At 39.6% G+C, this 22,220-nt stretch overlaps 1 protein-coding gene across 2 annotated transcripts in view; it reads right to left on the bottom strand.

The window, feature by feature from the left end:
* The window catches only part of dachc (dachshund c), a 540,735-nt gene that overhangs the window by 32,586 nt on the left and 485,929 nt on the right, over positions 1-22,220 (bottom strand). For both annotated transcript variants that reach the window (XM_059970454.1, XM_059970456.1), the window contains 4 exons: positions 17,099-17,244; positions 9,445-9,592; positions 8,637-8,780; positions 6,362-6,430 (listed from right to left, as the gene is read on the bottom strand). In XM_059970454.1, the coding sequence (XP_059826437.1) occupies positions 6,362-6,430; positions 8,637-8,780; positions 9,445-9,592; positions 17,099-17,244 (507 nt within the window). The remainder of the gene's footprint in view (positions 1-6,361; positions 6,431-8,636; positions 8,781-9,444; positions 9,593-17,098; positions 17,245-22,220) is intronic.

The raw sequence follows: 22,220 nt of genomic DNA, 5'->3' as shown, positions 1-22,220 counted from the left end.
AGTACAGTGAGTAAAAAATAAAAGAGACCAGAGTGGAAATTGGACCACTAGAAATTGAGGATGGAGAAATAATAACAGAGGCAAGGAGATGTCAAATGAAATAAATGAGTATTTTGCATCAGTTTTCACTGTGGAAGACACTATCAGAGTGTCAGATGTAATGTGTGAAGGAAGAGAAGTGAGTGCATTACTCTTATAAGGGAGAAGGTGCTCAAGAAGTGGAAGAACTAAGGGTACATAAGTAACCTGGACCAGATGAACTACACCCTAGGGTTCCGAAAGAGGTAGCAGTAAATATTGTAGAGCCATTAGCAATGGACTTTCAAAAATTATTGGACTCTGGTCTGGTGCCAGAAGACTGGAAGATTGCAAATGTCAGTCCACTCTTTAAGAAAGGAGGGAGGCAGCAGAAAGGAAATTATAGACCAGTTAGCCTGACCTCAGTGGTTGGGAAGATGTTGGAGTCAATTTTTAAGGATGAGGTTATTGGAGTACATGATGATACAGGACAAGATAAGACAAAAGTCAGCATGATGTCACAATCTATAGTACTGAGCAAAAGCCTTCAGCACACATACATATCTAGGGTGCATAAGACTTTTTCCACAGTACTGTGGTAATTTTATGTATTGCATTGTACTACTGCAGCAAAAGGAAAACAAATTTCATGACATATGTGACTGATGATAAATCTAATTCTGATATGGGTCTACTGTGAACTGAGTGAGAAGGGGTAGGGAGAGGGGAATCATGACTGGAAAAAGGGGAAGGGAGAGGAGAGGGAGCAGGAAACACCATGCACCAGAGAGATATTCTGCAATGATCAGTAAACCAATTGTTCAGAATCAAATAATATTGCCCAGTATCTCAGGGCTGGGTGTGTCCTGAGATACACACACCAACCCCAGCCCCCGAAACTCTTTCTCTGCCAATTTGTCGTACATCCCTCCCACAGCGCTCCACTCTCACCATTCCCAACACCCTTTGCTCCCGCCAGATTTACAAGTTTGCTCTCTGCTCCACGATGACAAGTATAATAACTGTGCAAAATTCTTAGGCATTCTGCAGCTTTTTACATTTTATTCTGTATTGTTATTGTTTTACCTAGTTATGCTTCAACACACTGTGCAATGATTTGATCTGTATGAACAGTATGCAAGACAGGCTTTTTAACGGTGTCTTGGTCCATGTACAGATACCAATACTGACGAAATCAGAGAGGAGAATGTGGAGACAATATAAAATAGGATTCATGCAGAACTTGTGCAAGTGGGTGGCTGATGATTGGTGTTGGACTCGGTAGCCCAAAGGGCCAGCTTTCAAGGTGCATCTCTCTATAACTCTCTGATTCGGCACCTTGTCCTTCAAACACATTTTTCATCAGTAGATGTAATCTGGGTTGGCATACTGAATCACCATCAATATCTGTGAGCTAGTTCTTGGGTTATGGGAAGAGCCCATATCTTTCAGTCTGGTCAGCTTTATCAACCCTTTCAACATCTGCAAGACAAGGGACAGTTTGGTGTCTTGTAGACATTGAAAGAGTCAGCAATGATTCTGAACTCAGCCTCCCAATGTGTGCAGATTAACATACATAATGCAACTTTTCACCTCAGTTGAGTTCATCTGCAGGACTAATAGGAAGTCTCAATTTACAGCACCTCTGGTCCAGACCCAAGCCACACAGGCCTCAGTAATTGAGCTGCCATATGCAGACAATGTGTGGATTTGAATTCATTCTGAGGCTAAGTTCCCAATATCTGTCCCTCAGTCGAAGCACTCATGTTATCATAGCACTGTGCATTAAAGATTTCTAAGCTGAAATTGGCTTTTGTGTTTCCTGGATTACAAATGATGCTTCAAAATATCACTTCAGCTTTTAAACTCTCATGGAAACAAGGCATGAAAGATACAAAATTAATCCAAGCCTTTTCTTTAATGGTGACATGATGACAATTAGGAAAGTGCCAAAAGATTATAATGAGGCCACCATCAGGGTAGAGGAGAAACACATTATATTCCGTTTAGGTAGACTCCAACCTGATGGCATGAACATTGATTTCTCCTTCCACTTAAAAAAAAATCCCTCCCCCCTTCCTGTCTTACTCTATTCCCTACTCTGACCTTTTACTTATTTTCACCTGCCTATCACCTCCCACTGGGTTCCTCCCCCCGACCCCGCTTTCCATTTATACTATGGTCCACTCGCCTCTCCTATGAGATTCCTTCTCCAGTCCTTGACCTTCCTCACCCACTTGCCTTCACCTATCACCTTCCTTCCCCTGTCACCACCTTTTTATTCTGGCATCTGCTTCCCCCTTCCTTCTCAATCCTGAACAAGTGTCTTGGCCCGAAACATCAACTGCTTATTCATTTCCATAGATGCTGCCTGACCTTCTGAGTTCCTCCAGTGTTTTGTGGCATTGCTATAATAGAAGGGTTGTAATGCTGAGAGCAGTGGCAGAGTGAAACCTTTTACAAGAATGTAAAGGCAAGGGTGGGAATCTGAAAATGTAGTAAAGAGGGACATATACAGAGTTAAGAGAAAGAGGGGAAAAAAAGGAAAGCAGAAGAAAAGCTGGAAGATGTAGAGGGGAGAAAGGTAAAAACAAAATGCACAGCCATACAGAAATATCTGTTGTTGGTAGGGAGAGGGGTGAGGGAAGGATTGTTGAAAATCTAACCCCCTCTGCATAATTTAAAATGATGGCACCTTTATTTGAATGTGCCTGAATTAGCTGAGTTAAATGGTGTATATCAAATTGCTCTGTCTTTTCAAACATCTCAGCTAATTGAAAGTAAAAGGAGAAACTAGCCGATTTGCTACTTCCAACTCAGTCACTGTGGATCCAATGGTAATAAAAAGTGACATCATTGTCAGTCTGCAACAAAGCGTTTCCACCTCAGCTTTGATTTATAGATACCCTGGGGGCGGTATATAAAACACTTTGCACCTGCACTTTTCTTTCCTGCCTCTTGGCATCAGTTACAGCTCATTAGCATACTGATCTCACCTTCTCTTGAAAGGTGACATTATATTACCAGGATTTCTTCTCCCCATGAAAATGAGTGATGGGCAACAAATAGATCAAAGGTGTCAGAACGAGAGGAGCAGAGATGACATTAAAGGAAGGCATTTGTGATAATGTTATCCTGGGACTGAAATAAAGTGGAAATGGTCACGGGTTGCGGGGAAGAGCAGTGGGGGAGAAGAGAGGAGATTCAGGTGCAGAAATCGCTTCAAATTAAAGTGGTTAGAAAGCGCAACAATAAAAAGACAGATTTTGAAATGCAAAGCAAAAACGTTGGTACCAGAAAGCAGTACTCACAGGTCAAGGGAGCTTTTGTTGTTAGCTTTTAAGCTAAATATATTCCATTGTCATTAACAAGGCCAATGCTAATTAATCTTTTCAAGCCCTTAGTTCAGAGTCATTATGAGATTTTGCCATATCGGGACTTGGTGAAGAAATTTAGCTAGCCTGAAATTACTCAGTACTTAATCAAATGATTAGTTTATAATCATATCCTTCGTACTCCATGGAACTGGTGCTGTAAGGTATGAATGAGATAGGGGTGAGCACTACTTTGGATACACAAGAGGACAGACTGCAGGGAATGGAATGACCCGTTCAGGCCCCTGAGCCCACCATGGCCTTTCAGAATGTGACTGATCACAGCCTTTGCATGCGGTTCCCTTCTATCCACCCAGCGTAAGCCAAAATCTGAATAACCTTCACCTTGAATATTTGAGTTGCTACATGATCAACTGATTATCCTGTATAAGAGTAGCAGGAAGTGAACCCCAGACACATGATTGATCCCAGTTGGTCCAGGTTTTTATTTAAAAAAAGAGAAAATTTCTTCAATACTTTGATCCTTGAACATAACTCTTATATGATATAGATGCACTTTTAATTTCACAATCTACATTATTGTGGTCCTTGCATCTCAGTTTCAAAGTTCAAAGTTCAAAATAAATTTATTATCAAAGTACACATATGTCACCATATACAACCTGGACATTCATTATACCTGCTTTGATTTACCTGATCATTTACTGATTTGTCTACCTACATTGTATTTTATCTGTAACTCTACCATTCTATTCTGCATTCTTTTATTATATATTTTCTTGTACTACCTCAATATGCTTATGTTTTGCAATTGTCTTCATGGTACATTACCTATAAAGCATGCAAAATAAAGTTTTCACTGTATCTTGATGTATTTGACAATAATAAACTATTATCTGGGCTTTTTACTTTAAGGAAACCATGTTAATGCAAATAGCAGGGATCACTGGCAGATCTAATTTAGGGAATATACCAGAACAATGAAGAACACCAACTACAATCTACGGAACAGGAACTACATTAAAGTAAGTGCAAAAAGTGAAAATATATGTGGTGATTAAACCTCTCTGTGAGTGGGGAAGGAAAGCAAACAGAATGAAGAAAGCAGCTCAGTTACTCAGTAGGTTGTGAAGCATCAGAGGAAAGGGAGCTGTATGCCATTTCACACTATTGTGTTCCTGCAAGAATGGGACAACTGGCATAATGCAGGGTAAGGAGAAGCCTGTCATTCCAACAATCTGCAGATATTGCATGATGGATTAAGTCACTGAATACAGCAATTAATAAATTATAAAGGAAGATGAAATTTAATAAGGTATTTTTCAGATATTTCAGAATTGGAAATGGGTTCAGAAGGAGTGAGTGTGTGTGTGTGTGTGTGTGTGTGTGTGTGTGTGTGTGTGTGTGTGTGTGTGTGCGCGCGCGCGCACGAATACACTGTGATATTATGGAGGCATTGATAGCCAAAGTCTGTATCCGATGATAGGAGGTGCCTAAAACTAAAGGGCACAGGTTTAATCAGAGAGGGAAGAGATTCAAAGGAGATCTGAGTGTTAAAAACAAAGTGCAGTTGGTATCTGAAATAAAGTGCCCCAGGAAGTGATATAGTCAAGAACAGGATCTGGGAAGGTACTTGCAAGGCAAAGAGGGACGTGGAATCCATGCAAGTAAGCAGGATTAGTAATGACATGGAGGCAGTGGGCTGAAACACCTCTATACAACTCTAAGGATCTCTATGACATAATGAATAAGCCACAGACTCATTTTTACATGCCCAACAAAGTATCTTTGAAGCTGCTCATTCTTGCAATACTGAGACATGTGGTACAGCAAGCTCCCATGAGTAATACCATGTAATCAGAGTGGATAGTGACCAGCAGAGTATGGAAAACATTTTCCTCACTGGATTCTGCCATGGGTTTTGTTTTTGGTGAGACTGAGGAAGTGCACAGTGCAATCTGCTTCACAGAAGAATTCCCAGAAAAGATCAGCTCAGAGATAGCAGCCGATCATAAAGATAAAATTCAAAGGTGGAAGGAATGATAGAGAGGAAATTTAAACACCAAGGGGCATATTAGTTGCAAGTAAAGCTGTCACTGGTGAAATGATTAACTTTGGTTTTGATCAACTGACCACAATTGGGAGAGTAGAGATCTTGTCAAAGATTACAGAGACTTCTGGAGTTAAAGATCTGAAGAGATGACTTTGCTGAACGGTATATGCTTTGGATGGAATGTACGCCAAGAAAGAGTGGTCCTCTCTTCTCTCTCAGGCAGAGGTAAAAGGAACTCTTTTTAAGAGGAGTCCTTCCTGGTAAAGTAGCCACTATATATTACTGTATCGCCAAATAATACAGATCTGGTCATCAGGCCATTTTTTCATTGTGAGCTTAATGACTACTACCACATTTTTTTAAATTTCAAGTGCATTTAGAAATAAATTTCATTATCCAGAAGGGAATTTGTGATGTCCTGGCACTGTAAAAACCTAAAGTCACAGCTTAGTTTATTTTGACAGACGTGTTGCTACTGGTGCATCAGTGAATAAATTAGAATTTGGGCATGACATATGAATTCTGACAAAACTTCTCTTTTAAAACTGTCAAATTAAAACTCAAATTACATAGCAAATGGTCTATTTAAGGACGTCTGAAACCTCTTCCCTTCAGAGTAATTTCTCTTGAATATTGTTGTGATAGTTTAGAGACATTATGGCATTAGATCAATACCAGGTACTGAACATGGTATGGTCACCAAGTTTGATTAACAGGGAAATTACACATTGGTTGCACACACTTAATACTGAATTAGTGACTTTTGAAGGCAGTAGTGACTTTTAATGGCAAATGTTTTTATTTTAGTTCAACTTGTACTCTGTCTAAGCACACTGACCAGGATTGACCTTGCTGGAGCAAAATTGCACTGGAAACCTGTATGCTTGAATAACAAGGGAAAGCAAAGCAGGCGGGGTAGCGGGGAACTAGATTTATTGTCATTGCCAGCAAGTACCTTGTATTGTCCTTTCAGCATCTGTTCGTCCAGTGCTGCGATCAGCCTCCAGCTCCTGGGTCACTGAATCTATCAAAAGCAGATCAGAGTACTAAGATCAGTTTTTAAACTAGTACTTGTAAGAAGTACCCTTCCATTATTCAGTTTACTTTGAGACAGTGAAGCCAGACAGTTGTTATGAAAGTGGTAAACACAGGAGATTCTGTAGGTGCTGGAAATCAAGAGTAAGCCACACAAAATTCTAGAGGAGCTCAAGCGGTCAGGCAGCATCTCTGGAAAGGAATAAACAGTCAACTTGTTTACTCCTTTTTATAGCTACTGCCTAATCTGCAAAATTCCTCCAGCATTTTATGTGGGCTAGAATTATTAAAATCACCCATGTTCCAAAGTACAATGTCCTATATAGGTGGCCCCCGTTTTTCGAAAATTCGCTTTACGACAACTTGCTGTTATGAAAGACCTACAGTAGTACCTGTTTTTGCTAACAGGATTTTTGCTAAAGAGGATTTTTGCTTTTACGGAAAAAAGACGCCTGCTTTGTACGTGTGTTTACCCCAAGAAAGACTACAATGACCGTGAAGCCTTGTGCAGGCAGTTGTTTGTGCATGTGTGTGCGTACATGCGCATACGTGCGTAGGTGTGTACGTGCACGTGCGTGTACATGCCGATTTTTTTCTCCAAATCGATTTTGGCTCGCTGTCTTCCCGAGTTTGATAAGTGAAACTACACTGTACCTACAATATTTCTTCTTTATATAGGGTGTATATTTATCATATCATTCCTGCTTTTACTATATGTTAGTGTTATTTTAAGTTTTATGTGTTATTTGGTTTGATTTGGTAGGTTATTTTTTGGGTCTGGTAATGCTCAAAAAATTTTCCCATATAAATTAATGGTAATTGCTTCTTCGCTTTACGACATTTCAGCTTACAAACGGTTTCATAGGAACACTCTACCTTCGGATTGTGGGGGAAACCTGTAATGCCTTGCTGTTCCCTCTCTCAATAAGGCTGCTCCACCAGGTATACAAAATTAAGAAGGATATAGATAGGGTAAATGTAAGTTGGCTTTTTCCACTGAGGTTGGATGGGACTACAACCAGAGGTCGTGGCTTAAGAGTGAAAGGTGAGAAGCTTCTGGGAAAACTTCTTCACTTAGAGGGGTGCGAGAGCATGGAATGAGCTGCCAGTGCGAGTGGTCCACACAAGCTTTACTTCATCTTTTAAGAAAAGTTTGGATAGGTGCATGGATAGTAGGGATATGGAGAGCTGTGGTGCTGGTGCAAGTCGATGATGGTAGGTAGCTTAAATGGTTTAGGCATGGACTAGATGGGCCGTCAGTCTGTTTCTGTGCTGTATTTCATAACTCGATAGCTCGCTTTCGAAATACTGCGACACTGATAACGTCCATATATTTTACACCTTTAAGGTGGGAAGAATGGAGAGGAGTAAATAAGGGGCAATTTGAACAGAAACTGAGGTCATCATGCATTATTGTTACTTATCCAAAGAATGGATAAACAGCATACTTTAAAGGAGACTCAAAAAACTGCAAATGCTGGAATCTGTAGCAACCATCTGCTTGGGGTTCTCAACAGGTTGAGCAGCATCTGTGAGGGGAAAAGGAATTGTCAATGTTTTGGTTCAGAACACTACGTCAGGACTGATGGCACACTCAGACGCAGATGGTTAGCAGTTCCTCTCTCTCCCACAGATGCTGCTTGGCCCATTGAATTTTGAGTTCCTCACCAGATTGTTTGCTCCTCTCTAATTTAATGGAGACTTTAAAGGAGGAAAGAGGCATAGAAATAAACAAAGACCTTTAGGGTAGGAATGCCAGAGCACAGGGCCTTTGTGAATTAAAGGCACAGTGGCTGGTGGTGGAAAGATTAAGCAAACTGTGAAATTATCAAATGACCTTAATTAGAGGAGAAGAAAGATATCAGAAATTGGAAAGATTGTAGAAAGCTAAGAACAGAAAGAGATTTGAGAAAAAGGACAAACGTTTTAAGCAGAAGTATTATTTTAAGAGCCATCTAAAACTCAGATGGAACTGGGTAATTAAAATAGTGCGAGTCTACAGTCCGTATGAAACATTTGAGACCAGTTGAAGTTTACAGAGAAGGGAACAATGGAGGACGTTTGGGAGTGGGTTGGATGGGTAACAGCAAAAGAACAAGTGGTAGTGGCTATGTTAACCAAACCTCCATTGGAGCAAAGTTTTCCAGAGGGTTAAAGAATCTACCCAGGAACATTAGACTGAGTTAAGCTCCTACCGTTCATGCCTCTGAGGTTGTCCGCAGAGGCAGCTTGTTTTAATGTCTGCTCAGCTTGTTCTCGCCGCTTGGTCTCAAATTCAAGAGCTTCCTGCAATTTCCTCTTTGCCTTCTTCTCTTTCTTTAACCGCTTCTGGATTATTGCTGGAAAAGTGACACAAATCAGTCTGAGGTAATTTTTTTTATGATACGTCCGCAATGGGCTCCTGAACAAGTTAGTTCAGTGCTGGGCCCTGGCCTCCACTGCTTTATCATCGCAATGTGGAAGTCAAGAATGAGCCAGCAGACAGAACTTGGCCCAGCTGATTACTCATTTTAATACTGAAATCAACACTAAGTACAGTAGATGACTCCATCACTTTAGGTTTATGGTGTACATGATTGGCCACACAACTTCATGTTGGACAAAGAGTATGTAGTACAGTTCCACCTTCATGAGCTTGAAAGGAAAGTTGGTTTCAACCAGTGATTTGTTTCAATTATTTGTAATGATTTAATTCATTTCTATCACAAGAGATATTTTTAATTGATTTTCTTTTACTTTTGAAATAATTTGTGGTAAATATTTAACCCCTTTGCTTATACATGCCTGGTTATCAAGGGTATTTAAACTCAGCAGAAATTCCTTTGACACTTAAGCTGTGAAAGGCAGTTTGTGGGCAAGAGTCTCAGCAGTGGTTGACCATCCAATATAGAAGATGGTCACAGTAGTGAAGAACATTTGTAATAGCAAGTACAGCAGCACACTCTTGTGCTGAGTTTTATTCCTTTGTCACAAGGAGAGAAACAAAATCTTTCCACAACTTACCTCTGTTTTTCTGCTCAAGGGCTAACTGCTTCTCCAAGCTTTCCCTCATCTCCCGCTCCCTGAACAGTTCCATCTTTAACTCTGTCTTTTCAAGTTGCACTTGCTTTTCCTGGGCCCTGGCATTGTCGATGGCAACCTTCAGTAGACCCTATCAACACAAAATTAGACAACTAGTAACAAATTATTCAAAGCAATTGTGGTAAAACCTGAAGGCTAGCCATAATACATCCAATGTAGATCTTCTTCCATTGAGTTCTAGTCGATAAAAGAAATATTTTTATGAACATAACTTCAGGTCTAACCAAATGACTTTCCAGGCAATGAAGTATTTCTTTTGAAGTAATGTCACTGGTGCAATGATTGAAATACATGTGTTGATATATACTTAACTGCAAATGATAATTAAGACAGAAAAGAATGCAAATACTGAAATCCAGAGCAACACATAAAATTCTGTAGGAATTCAATGGGTCAGTCAGCATCTGTGGAGGGAAATAGACAATCAACATTTCAAGTCCAATAGTTCAATAGTCTCAACCTGAAACAGTGACTGTCCATTCCCCTCCACAAATGCTGCCGGACCAGTTGAGTTTCTCTGGCATTTTGTGTATTGTTGCAAATGATAGTGACCAGATCTTTGTGATGTCAATAAGGTGCAATGGTGGAGTGTGTTTAAATTACTTGAACAGCTGGAGTCTGGATTTAAATCCAACCATTTAAATTCAAATAATGATCTGTAATCTCAGCTAATCTTACTTATGATGACTAGATTGTTGGTTCATTACTGGATCACCAGAGAATGCAGTGAAAAAAGCTTATCATCCTTAAGTGGACTGAACTCCAGAGCCACTGATGCTTAAATACCCTCTGAAATGACTTAGCAAGCCCCTCAATCCAAGGGCAATTAAGCGTGGACAGTAAACACTTGTCAAATAAACTGATGCCCAGATCCTTGAAGGTAAATATTAAAAGTGGTCTAAAACGTTGCCCAGGATTACAGGCAGAACTCTGCTATTTAACATTGAGAAGTTTTAGAGTTATAGTGTTTTCAAATCATAGAGATACAGCTTAAGAACAGGTCCTTTAATGCACCACTCCACTCCCCCATGTCTTGATTGAACATTAGACTCCCACTTACACTAATCGTTCATTAATGCTATTTAAAAAAAAAATTCGCCCCACATTGATGTAATCAGGAATAAGGCATGTCAGTGGTTCTACTTCATTAGGAATTTAAGGAGATACAGACTCTTGCAAATTACTACAGATGTGTGGTGGAGAACCTTCTGATTGGTTGCGACGCAGCCTGTCATGGAAGCTCCAATGCAAGAGGCTACAGAGCATACAGACTCAGTCAGGTCAATTGCAGACATAATCCACTCCACCAATGAGGACAACTTCAAGAGACAGTGCCCCAAGAGGATGGTATTTTGCCTCCCAGGTGCCAAGGTCATGGATGTCTTAGACTGGGTCCACAGCATTCCGAAGGTGGAGGGGGCGCAACCAGAGGTCTTGGTACATATCGGCAACAATGGCATAGCAAGGAAAAGTGAGGAAGTCCTGAAGAGAGAACTTAGGGAGCTAGGTAAAATGCTGAAAGCAGGATGGCAGGAGAGCAATCTTTGGATTGCTGCTTATGCCACATGCCAGTGAGGGTAAGAAAAGGATGATTTGGCAGATGAATGCAAGGCTTAGAAACTGGTGCAGGGGGCAGGGTTTCAGATTTCTGTATCCCTGGGATCTCTTCTGGGGAAGGTGTCACCTGTACCAAAGGAACGGGTTACATGAGGAGGAAAATATCTTTGAGGGCAGGTTTGCTAGAGCTGTTGGGTAGGGTTTAAAGTATTTTGGCAGGTGGATTGGAACCGGAGTGAAAGGGTTGTTGGTTACTGGCAGAGGCCGTGGGCAGTGAGGCTGTCAGGAAAGTGATAGGGCAAAATTGCAGTCAGTGGGAAAAGTTGTAGTGTAAAAGGGGAACAAAATTGAAACAGGACTGAAGGCGTTATTATTTGAATGCATGCCGCATATGGAATGAGGTAGATGATCTTGTAGCGAATTTAGAGAATAGCAGGTATGATATTGTGAACATCACTGAGTCATGGCTAAAAGAGGATTGTAATTGGGAGCCTAATATCCAAGGATACACATTGCATTGGAAGGACAGGCAGGTAGACAGAGAGGGTGGTGTTGATCTGTTGGTAAAAACTAAAATAAAATACTTAGAAGGAGTAAATTATATACAGACCTCAGAACATTAGCCAGGATGATACACATTACAATGGGGGATAGAAAAGGCACATCAAAAGGAAAGTTACAATAATCATGGAGTATTTCAATGTACACAAGCTTTTTACAGCAGCTTGTGGCTGAGCCCACTAGGGAGATCAGCTAATCTGGATTGGATGTTGTGTAATGAACCTGATTGGCTGCTGGTGACTAGTAGAGTTCAGCAGATGTCAGTTTGGGGATTGCTTCTTTTTTACATTGTATATCAATGACATGGATGAGGTAATTGATGGCTTTGTGGCTAAGTTTGCAGACAATATGAACCTGCAATGGATGGTTCTATTAGATGTATCACTGGGCTGCTTTATGGCCACTTGTGAGGGCAAGAATAATCAGAAAGTCACCTCCTATTGTCCTGCACTTCTTTAGTACTACACTAAGTTGTTAAATTTCTTAACATGAATTCAGAACATCTGAAACAAGATAGCATCACAATAAAATAACATAGCTTAACAAGGGGAATTATTTGTGGTAGTTTTACTGTTTTCTGTGCTGCTCAAATCATATCATAAAGCTAAACTGAATTAAAGGACAAATTCACTGCCCTGTTTGTCAAGGAAAAATATATTGCTTGTCTTTCTCATAAACAATTGGGAAAATATTAGCTGATGTGCAAAAGTAAATGTAACATGGAATACAAGACTCAATCAGATATTCCCAAATGGCAACAATAATTTCTTCCTTTGGGTTAAATTGTGAACACCATACCTTTTGACGTCATCTTTTCTCAAATTTGAAGTCCTGGTTTATAAAATGTAGGAATCACTTCTTGTTTGATCTCACATTCAGTCACCAACAAATCCAGTATGGAATTCAGAATAAACCGTCACTCAATTACTGAGAAGAAATTTTACTTAATAGAATATTGGCAATTCCAGATGCTCTGAGTAATCTAGCTCGCAGAGCACTTCCATTCAGTTTATAAGGGTGACCCTAATCTTCCAGTTGCTGGTCACTTTAATTCTCTTTCTCACACCTTCTTCTCAGACTTTGGCCTCCTACACTGTTATGAGGTTCTTTGCCTCTTCTTCTCACTCAACACATAACAATGACAGACAGTCAAACATTTCAGATAGTCAGACATTATAGCCTTTTTGTAATTTCATTGATTCAGTTTTTCCTTCAGCTCTTCTCGTGTTTTGGGTTCTGCAGATAACATGTTATTAAATCAATGAACTTAAACATCCTCTTTCAGTGGCACTAAACTCACTTCAAAGTCTCCTGATCTCCATTCGAACACCAACATTCTACTTTGTTTTATCTTCCCCTTTCTAATGTTTTCTCCCTTTCAATGCATCTTAAAACTTGTTTTTCTTTACTATTCCCCATCATTAAGGCCATCAACATGAAACATTAAATAAAGTAGAAAATGGTAGAAATAATTTGTTGATCAGGCTGCATCTCTGGATAGAGAAACATATGTTTTAGCACATTTGGATGTGTGTGCAGATTTTCATGGCTTCTGAAATTGCCAGGTCAGATCTATCTATGTCAGGAAAATATCATCTTTAATATTTTAATAAAAGGAACTAGCTAGTTCAATATGTTCCAGGTTCCACTGAGACTATTCATTGGCCCCTGTGGTGTGGAGCACCTGTTTGAAATTAGGTGGGTACTGTATTAAGGTCTAAATTGCGGATTTAAATCATTATTTGTCTGGTTTAACTTTTATTATGCTTGTGTATGTGTTTGTATAATCACTTGCTTGTCAATTAATTTTCAATGGATTTTGGAAGTTTTTTTGTTTGTAAGCCTGAGATGTCACGGCAATGTAAATAAAGACAGTCCTTATTGGTCACAGATTGTTCTTGTTATCTCACCAGCTTAAACTAGTTTGCAGCATAAATGGAGAACTTGGGGTCTCCAGTCCTCTGTTACTTTCATTACTACTCGTTACCTCTTTTCTTGCATTACTTGCTGGTTCTTTCTGACTGGTACTATGCTGAACGACTAATAAACTGGCTATAACCTTAAAATATGAGCCTCATTCCTGATTTCTGAAGAACCTACTGGACAACATCATCTCCAGATCTCACTGTGTGGACAAAAATAAGAAGTTACATGAATTTTGATGTCATTAGTCATCCCAGTTGTATAGTTGATAGAGCTCCTATCACTCAGCTTCAGGGATCCAGGTTCAATCCTGGCCTTGTGTATGCTCTGTGTGGAGTTTGCACATTCTACCTGTGAAGACAGGGTTTTCTCTGGATGTTCTGTTCTTCTCTCAAAACCTAAGCATTTATTGATTGGTATGTTGCATGATCACTTCCTCGTATGTAGTTGAGTGGTAGTTCAAGCTCAAGTTAAGTTTATTGTCATTTAACTATATACATGTATATCGTCAAATGAGACAGTGTTTCTCTGGACCAGGGTGTAAAGCACAAGGTGTAAAATCCACTTTGAGATTTCAAATTAGTTTATTGTCATATACACCAGGGTGCAATGAAATTCCTTGAATGTGTGAAGCTCACAGTTGATGGTCATCTGGGTGGAATAGTTTACAGGAAGAATTAATGTGAAATGGGATATGAGCTGGCATAGAGAATAGGCTGGAATAATGTCCTTCTCTGAGATAAGGAAATATGGTATCATTATGGTATTTGAAATGAACCTGATGAGAAGAAATTAAAGATGTTTAGTGTAGAACCAAAAGTGATGGAGGAACACAATGGATCAAGCAACATTTTTGGAGGGATACAGACAGTCAACTTTTCAGGTTGAGGGTCTTCACCTGGATTGGCTGACATATCTTTGAGTATGGGCTGTGAATACATTGATATGTTGGGCCCATGACAGACCCACCAAGATGTTGACACACAGGAACTTAAAGCTGCTCAATCTTTCCATCACTGGCCCCTCAGTGAGGACTGGTGTGTGTTCTCCCAACTGCTCCTTCCTGAAAGCCACAATCAATTTCCTAGTCTTGGAATTTCAATGGATTTTGGGAGTGAAGCATCCAGCTAATATTACATGTGCATTTAGTACACGTTTCTGAGGATGAAACACCAACCTCACAACAATGTTTTTGAAGTCCAGATGAAGGGTTTCAACCTAAAACAGTGATTATCCATTTCCCTCCATTGATCCTACCTGACCCAATGCATTCTTCCAACATTTTGTGCTGCTTTTTGAAGCACATTGCTTGTCAGGTAACAAAACTTGTCCAATATAATTCAGAAGGTTTTAGGGGTAGTAAGGGCATAACATCCACAGTGATGGTTTAGTTAGATTATGAAAAAAAATATAGTTTAAAGGTGGACTCAAACAAACTGAGAGCCTAGAGTTAATCACCACTTTCAGTAAGTGAACTCCCATAAAAATAGGTGCAAAATAAAGAAAATCTTCAACGATTTGTGAAATTCTGAAAATATTTTATGCAAACACTAAATAACCAGAGTGACTAAAAAATTCAAGGTAAATTATTGTTAGGAATTAGAGCAGTAACTCAACTGAGAAAATAATGTTTGCTGCACATTGCATTGTAAATAACCCTGCAGTAATGAGATGCAGGAAAGGTTAATGTAAGATTTAATAAAGGTATTAAAAATTATCATGGACTTTGATCGAGTTGATAGGGATAAATTGTTTCCACTCGTGATGGACTCAGTAACCAGAGGACACAGATTTATAATAATTGCCAGAACAAGCAGAAGGGAAGATTATTTTTTAAAGCAGTAAATTTCATTCTGGAATACATTGTCTGGGATTGTAATGGAAGCAGATTCACTAATAAAAAAAAAGAGAATTTGTTACAAACATAAAAAGGAAAATATTACATGGCTACAAGGGGAGGGAAAGGAAGTTTAACAAAAGCATTTTTCCTTTGAGGGAAAATGAATTGTATACTCTTTTATGTGTAAAATAACCTATAATCAAATTTTAAAAATATTTACCTACTCATGGTCTTTGATTCTTATACTTGTGAATGGTTTGATCAATGATTGTTCTCTCGCTTTTGCAAATATCTAGCACAATGAAGAACTGCTGATGTTATATCTGCCTAGGAGTCATAACCTTATTGTCCTTGAGACATGGCTGGTGAGCTGACTTAGTGACCCACTGAACTCCCGCTGAAGTCTCACTCACAGTGCTTTGGAGAGGATATTCCTGAATTTAAACCCAGAGTCAACGAAGAAATAACAATAATGTTCCAAGTCAACAGGGTGTGTGTTGTGGAAGGGACCCTGCAAATGGTGGTGCTACATGCACCAGATGCCAGCATCCCTCTTAGTGAGTGTAGCCATGGCTTTTGTTACTTACTTAGTTTTGTCCATCAGGAACTATCTTTAAAATGCAAGTGCTCCTATATCACGGCTTCGCAAGCCAGCATTTAATTTCTAAATATGACTGGTGCTATTCTTGATGTGCCTTCCTGAACCAGGGTTGGATCTGTCTCTAAGTCATGGTAGCTGTGAATTCTAGAAATGTACCTTTTAATTCATTAAATACACACCGTTAATTGAAGGCATAAGAGCTGTTTCTTTATTACCTTGTCAGAGCTAATGCACATGGTATATTCTGAATAGCAATATATAGTCTAATTGCTATATCTTAACCCCATATGCCCAAATCAATTAACTAGAATTTTAGCTTTTCTACCCTATCCACTACACTTGGAGTTTGTATGCAGTTCTTCTCACCACTTCACAAGAAGGATGAGTTTGAAATGAAGGAAATGTAGAGGGGATTCATTGGTACTTAGTTATTATTGACACAAATTGGATAGGCAGGACTTGTTCTCCTCATAGTATAGGAGGCTAAGGGGTGACTTCGTAGAGGTACAGAAGATAACAAGGGGCAGAGACAGGGCAAGTGATCAAAGTATTTTTCTTCATGGAGAAGAGTATCAAAAAAAAAAGAGGGCATAGATTTAGGGTGAGAAGACAAAGTTTTTAAAAGAGATCTGATGGGTAACTATTTTAAACAGTTGATACCTGGAACTTGCTTGCAGAGGAAATGGTGCAATCAGATACACTGACTAGATTGGAGAAGCATTTAGATAAATATTTAAGTAGATAATGCATAAAAGGATATAGACTCTCTGCAGGCAAATCGGAATACAGTCAGCATGGAATTGATAGGCCGAAGGCTTTAATATAATCATTTTGGCCATTCCCCATCCCTTTTGCAAGTTAAAACTAAATTATTTTGCCTCTTAAAATAAGATAGGAAGGATGCTTGAGGTCCCAAAGATGTTGTCTGGCCTTCTGAGTATTTGCATCCTTTCTTGGGGAATACACACTGTATGTGTATTCATGGTGAATGTTTTCCGTACAATAGCAACATTTAAAAAAAAACACTACAACAACCTCAGAAAATAAATGTATTTTGGAACAAGGACCCTGACACCAGTCCTAGCTGCACTCACCTGGATATTTGTCAGCAGTGTTTCAATTGAAGAAAGTCCATCTGGGAAGAGGAATGGAGCTGGGAAGCCTGGTGGTAGATGTTGGCCAGCCAGGGAAAGCTTCTCAAAACAGTCTCTTGCAGTAGGATTTGTGATCAGGACTTCATCTGCAAACAACAGAGATAGTACAGGTTCTCCTATTTTGTAACATTGTTTTGAAAAGTGCTAACAATTAGAATTTGATTTTTAATACAGATCAATCATGTGCTGCTTGCAATTCTTTTCATTTTCACTGAAGAAATAATATTGGGTCATTCAGTAAGAGGTTAGACAACAATGTGGACACTAAGGTAGTTTTTTTTGTTATTCTTCCCCATTTAAATTCAGTGACCATTCATCTTTCACAATCTCAACACGAACAAAACAGCCTTCACTTTACTGAGCAATTTCCTCTTCGACTTGCATACCAACGCTGTGCAATTCATTCTATTGCCTACTATTGGCTGGGCATCTCATATGTGTGGAAATGATTGGAACACTTATTTGTGTCAAAGTTAACTCTTTTAGGATCTCAGGTTTGGGTTGTGGACCATTTATCCGTTTCTGCTCCAGGATGTAATCTCTTAATTCTGTGGGATCTTCAAGCAATATTATATGGGGCCTACATGCCCAGGTTTAAAGAATTAAGCTGTCAAAATATACAAGGCCATTAGTGTCTGGTATCTGAACTGAAATTTAAAATCCTCACTACTTTCTCACATAGTCTATTTGGCCCATTGAGTCTATGCTGGTGATGCACTATCAATAACTCCAAAAGACTGGAAGTAGAGTAAATACTAAAAGGTTTTTATTAGCAGTAAAACAGATCATGTCCATGCTGGACGACGGCTCTGGACTGTGGGAGGAGCAGTGACACAATGGCCTTTATCCAGGGGTCTGTGGGAGGAGCCACAGGAGCAGTCAGCAGAGGGGCATGTCCAGACAGAATTACATGGTTTATCACAGCTGGTTCTCAGGGCATTCCATTCATATCCATTCCTCCCCCCCCCCCCCCCCGTTATTCCCCTGTAATCTATTCTTTTTCCCTTCTCCACTACCTACCTACAAAATGGGTAATTTACAGCAAGCAATTAAATGATCAAAGAATATGCCTTTAGGTTATGGGAAGAAATTCCACAACCTACAGATTCACTTCCAAGGACTTTACAACTTACACTCTCAATATTTATTATTTATTTATTTATTATTTTCCCTTTTTTTAATATTTGCACAACTTGCAGTCTTTTGCACCAGCTTGTTTGTCCATCTTTGCTATGTGCAGGTTTTCACTGATTCTGTTGTGCTCCTTCATATTTCCTATGAATACCACAAGAAACAACTCTCAGTGTGACTAATACATACTTTGATAATAAATTTACTTTGAAATTTGAACTTTGAAATTGGAGGACCTGAGTTAAAACCAGGTACCAAGATTATTTTCTGTACCCATCCCAAATTTGATATTGGACCAATTCATCCAAAGACCATTTCTTCTTCAATATTGACATACGCACTAAACAGCAAATAGAACAGTAGAAGTCTATGATCTACCTTGTGGTAAGCAAAGAGAAACATTCCTGTTGTGACTAGGGCAAGGGAATGAGAAGTAAACCACCTTTACCTCTTTCGTCCACTAAAATTGTCACTTACATTCGTGTACACTATCCAGATCTTAGTGGATTCTACATCACCAAGTGTGGATGAATGCAGAAACAAGAAAGAGAGAATTTGCCTAGGCATTTGTGAAAATAGCCAGTTCCTAATCAAGACAGGTGTTTGTAGAACACCTCCACTGAGTAGATTAAAATCTGAAAGTCAAGCTTAAAAGTTAGGTACTTGAATGAACAGAAAAAACTACTGCCTGGTTAGATCCGCCAAGATTACATGAAAATTGCAGAACAAAGGGGGCTAGGTTATGCTGTTTTCGTAGCAGTTTTTGTTCTCTCCATCGTATTGGTACTGTATAGGTATTGATGTAGCACTGTCACTCATCAAGATATGGTGAAACATTTGTCTTGCACACTGTACAGATCAAATCATCGCACAATGCTTTGATGTACTATAGATCAAGGTAAAGCAATAACAATGCAGAATTTGTGCGTGGAAGGTCATGTTTGACAAACCTTATTGAATTTTTTGAAGAAGTTACGAGGAATGTTGACGAGGGTAAGGCAGTGGATGTAGTCTATATGGACTTCAGCAAAGTCTTTGACAAAGTTCCACATGGAAGGTTAGTTAAGAAGGTTCAGTCATTAGGTATTAATGCTGGAGTAATAAAATGGATTCAACAGTGGCTAGATGGGAGATGCCAGAGAGTAGTGGTGGATAATTGTTTATCGGGATGGAGGCCGGTGACTAGTGGAGTGCCTCAGGAATCTGTTTTGGGCCCAATGTTGTTTGTAATATACATAAATGATCTGGATGATGGGGTGGTAAATTGGATTAGTAAGTATGCCGATGATACTAAGGTAGGAGGTGTTGTGGATAATGAGGTGGGTTTTCAAAGCTTGCAGGGAGATTTATGCCGGTTAGAAGAATGGGCTGAACGTTGGCAGATGGAGTTTAATGCTGAGAAGTGTGAAGTTCTATATCTTGGCAGGAATAATCCAAATAGAACATACAGGGTAAATGGTAGGGCATTGAGGAATGCAGAGGAACAGAGAGATCTAGGAATAACAGTGCATAGTTCCCTGAAGGTGGAGTATCATGTAGATAGGGTGGTGAAGAAGGCTTTTGGAATGCTGGCCTTTATAAATCAAAGCATTGAGTACAGAAGTTGGGATGTAATGTTAAAATTGTACAAGGCATTGGTAAGGCCAAATTTGGAATATTGTGTACAGTTCTGGTCACCGAATTATAGGAAAGATATCAATAAATTAGAGAGAGTGCAGAGACGATTTATTAGGATGTTACCTGGGTTTCAGCACTTAAGTTACAGAGAAAGGTTGAACAAGTTAGGTCTCTATTCATTGGAGCGTAGAAGGTTGAGGGGGGATTTGATCGAGGTATTTAAAATTTTGAGAGGGATAGATAGAGTTGACGTGAATAGGCTGTTTCCATTGAGAGTAGGGGAGATTCAAACGAGAGGACATGATTTGAGAGTTAGGGGGCAGAAGTTTAAGGGAAACAGGAGGGGGTATTTCTTTACTCAGAGAGTAATAGCTGTGTGGAATGAGCTTCCTGTAGAAGTAGCAGAGGCCAGTTCAGTTGTGTCATTTAAGGCAAAATTGGATAGGTATATGGACAGGAAAGGAGTGGAGGGTTATGGGCTGAGTGCGGGTAGGTGGGACTAGGTGAGATTAAGAGTTCGGCACGGACTAGGAGGGCCGAGATGGCCTGTTTCCGTGCTGAGATTGTTATGTGTTTAATAAAGTGTAACTACTACAGGGAAAATGCAGTGCATTTGGCAATAAAGTTCAAAATCATAGCGACATAGGTTGAAATGTCAAGAGTCTACCTTGTTGTACAGGAGGTCCTTTCTAAAGTCTTACAACAGCAGGATTGAAGTTGTACTTGAGATTAGTGGCATATGTGTTCAAACTATTCTATCTTCTGCCCAATGGGGGAGAGAAGAGAGAATGTCGGGGTCAGGTGAGATACTTGATTAACAGAGGCAGTGAAAATTATAAACAAAAGCCCAGTGAGGGAGGTTAGTTCCCTTGACATGCTGAGCTGTGTCCACAACCCTCTGCAGTTTCTTGTGGTCATGTGCAGAGCATGGGTCTCAAGCCAGGAATTGTGCTTTTGGTGTTCCTTACAAACTCTAAACATGATTGTATTATGCTGCAAACACGAGGAAATCTGTAGATGCGGGAAATTCAAACAACACACACAAAATGCTGGTGGAACACAGCAGGCCAGGCAGCATTTATAAGGAGAAGCACTGTTGACGTTTCGGGTCCTGACGAAGGGTCTCGGCCTGAAACGTCGACAGTGCTTCTCTTTATAGATGCTGCCTGGCCTGCTGTGTTCCACCAGCATTTTGTGTATGTTGATTGTATTATGCTCTTGCCTTCCAGCGCAATGATGCTAGGAAATCACTTGATTGACAAATTCAGAGAAGAGGACTTTGGCAGAAATATCTTAAACATTCCTACAACAATATTGCTCATAGTGGATTCAATCTCCCCAGGATCTAATAGTCACTAATTAAAGCCAATAGCAGTTTGAAACTAAATAGCTAAACATCACCCCTCTGAGATTGAGAAACTTTAATCAATCAATATACAGTACAAACAGCAGAAGGATACCAAATATTTGATTGCCAACAGCATGATGCAACTATGGAAAGACTTATTCGAATGGAAAAATTCCAAAGCCTTTTACTTAAAGGATGTTTTTAAGAGCTGGTTGGAGAGATTGCCTGATAAATCATCTGATGAAAAGCATGTTAATCAACCCATCAGTTTAGCACTAATGCCTATCATAGCTGTTTTCAAACACCAATGGATTAGTTTTGCTTGTTTTCAATCAGAGCTTTGCTGCAATATTGAAAGTACATGAATTATGCTCACATGTAAAACTTACCAAATCCTGTACTAGACTGCATGGTAAACTTTCTGCTGTGATTCATAAGGCCATAAGACATAAGAGCAGAATTAGTCCATTTGGCCCATTGAGTCTGCTCCACCGTTCAATCATGGCTGGTCCTTTTTTACTCTCTTCCTCAACCCCAATTCCCCGGCCTGCTCCCTGTAACCTTTGATGCCACGTCCAATCTAGAACTTCTCAACATCTGACTTAAATACACCCAATGATCTGGCCTCCACAGCTGCATGTGGCAACAAATTCCACAAATACACTACCCTCTGGCTAAAGAAATTTCTCCACATTTCTTTTTTGAAAAAGTGTCCCTCTAACTTGAGGCTCTGCCTTCTTGTCCTAGACTCCCACGATGGAAACATCCTTTCCACATCTACTCTGTCTAGGCCTTTCAACTTTCAAAAGGTTTCAATGAGATCCCCCCTCATACTTCTGAATTCCAGCGAGTACAAACACAGGGCCATCAAACGTTCCTCATATGATAACCCTTTCATTCCTAGAAATACCCTTGTGAACTTCCTCTGGACCCTCTCCAATGCCAGCACATTTTTTCTAAGATAAG

This window comes from Hypanus sabinus, chromosome 5 (genome assembly GCF_030144855.1).
Source record: "Hypanus sabinus isolate sHypSab1 chromosome 5, sHypSab1.hap1, whole genome shotgun sequence".
NCBI lineage: Eukaryota > Metazoa > Chordata > Chondrichthyes > Myliobatiformes > Dasyatidae > Hypanus > Hypanus sabinus.
The sequence above is the reverse complement of the archived record's forward strand: the minus strand, read 5'-3'. Positions and strand labels throughout refer to the sequence as shown.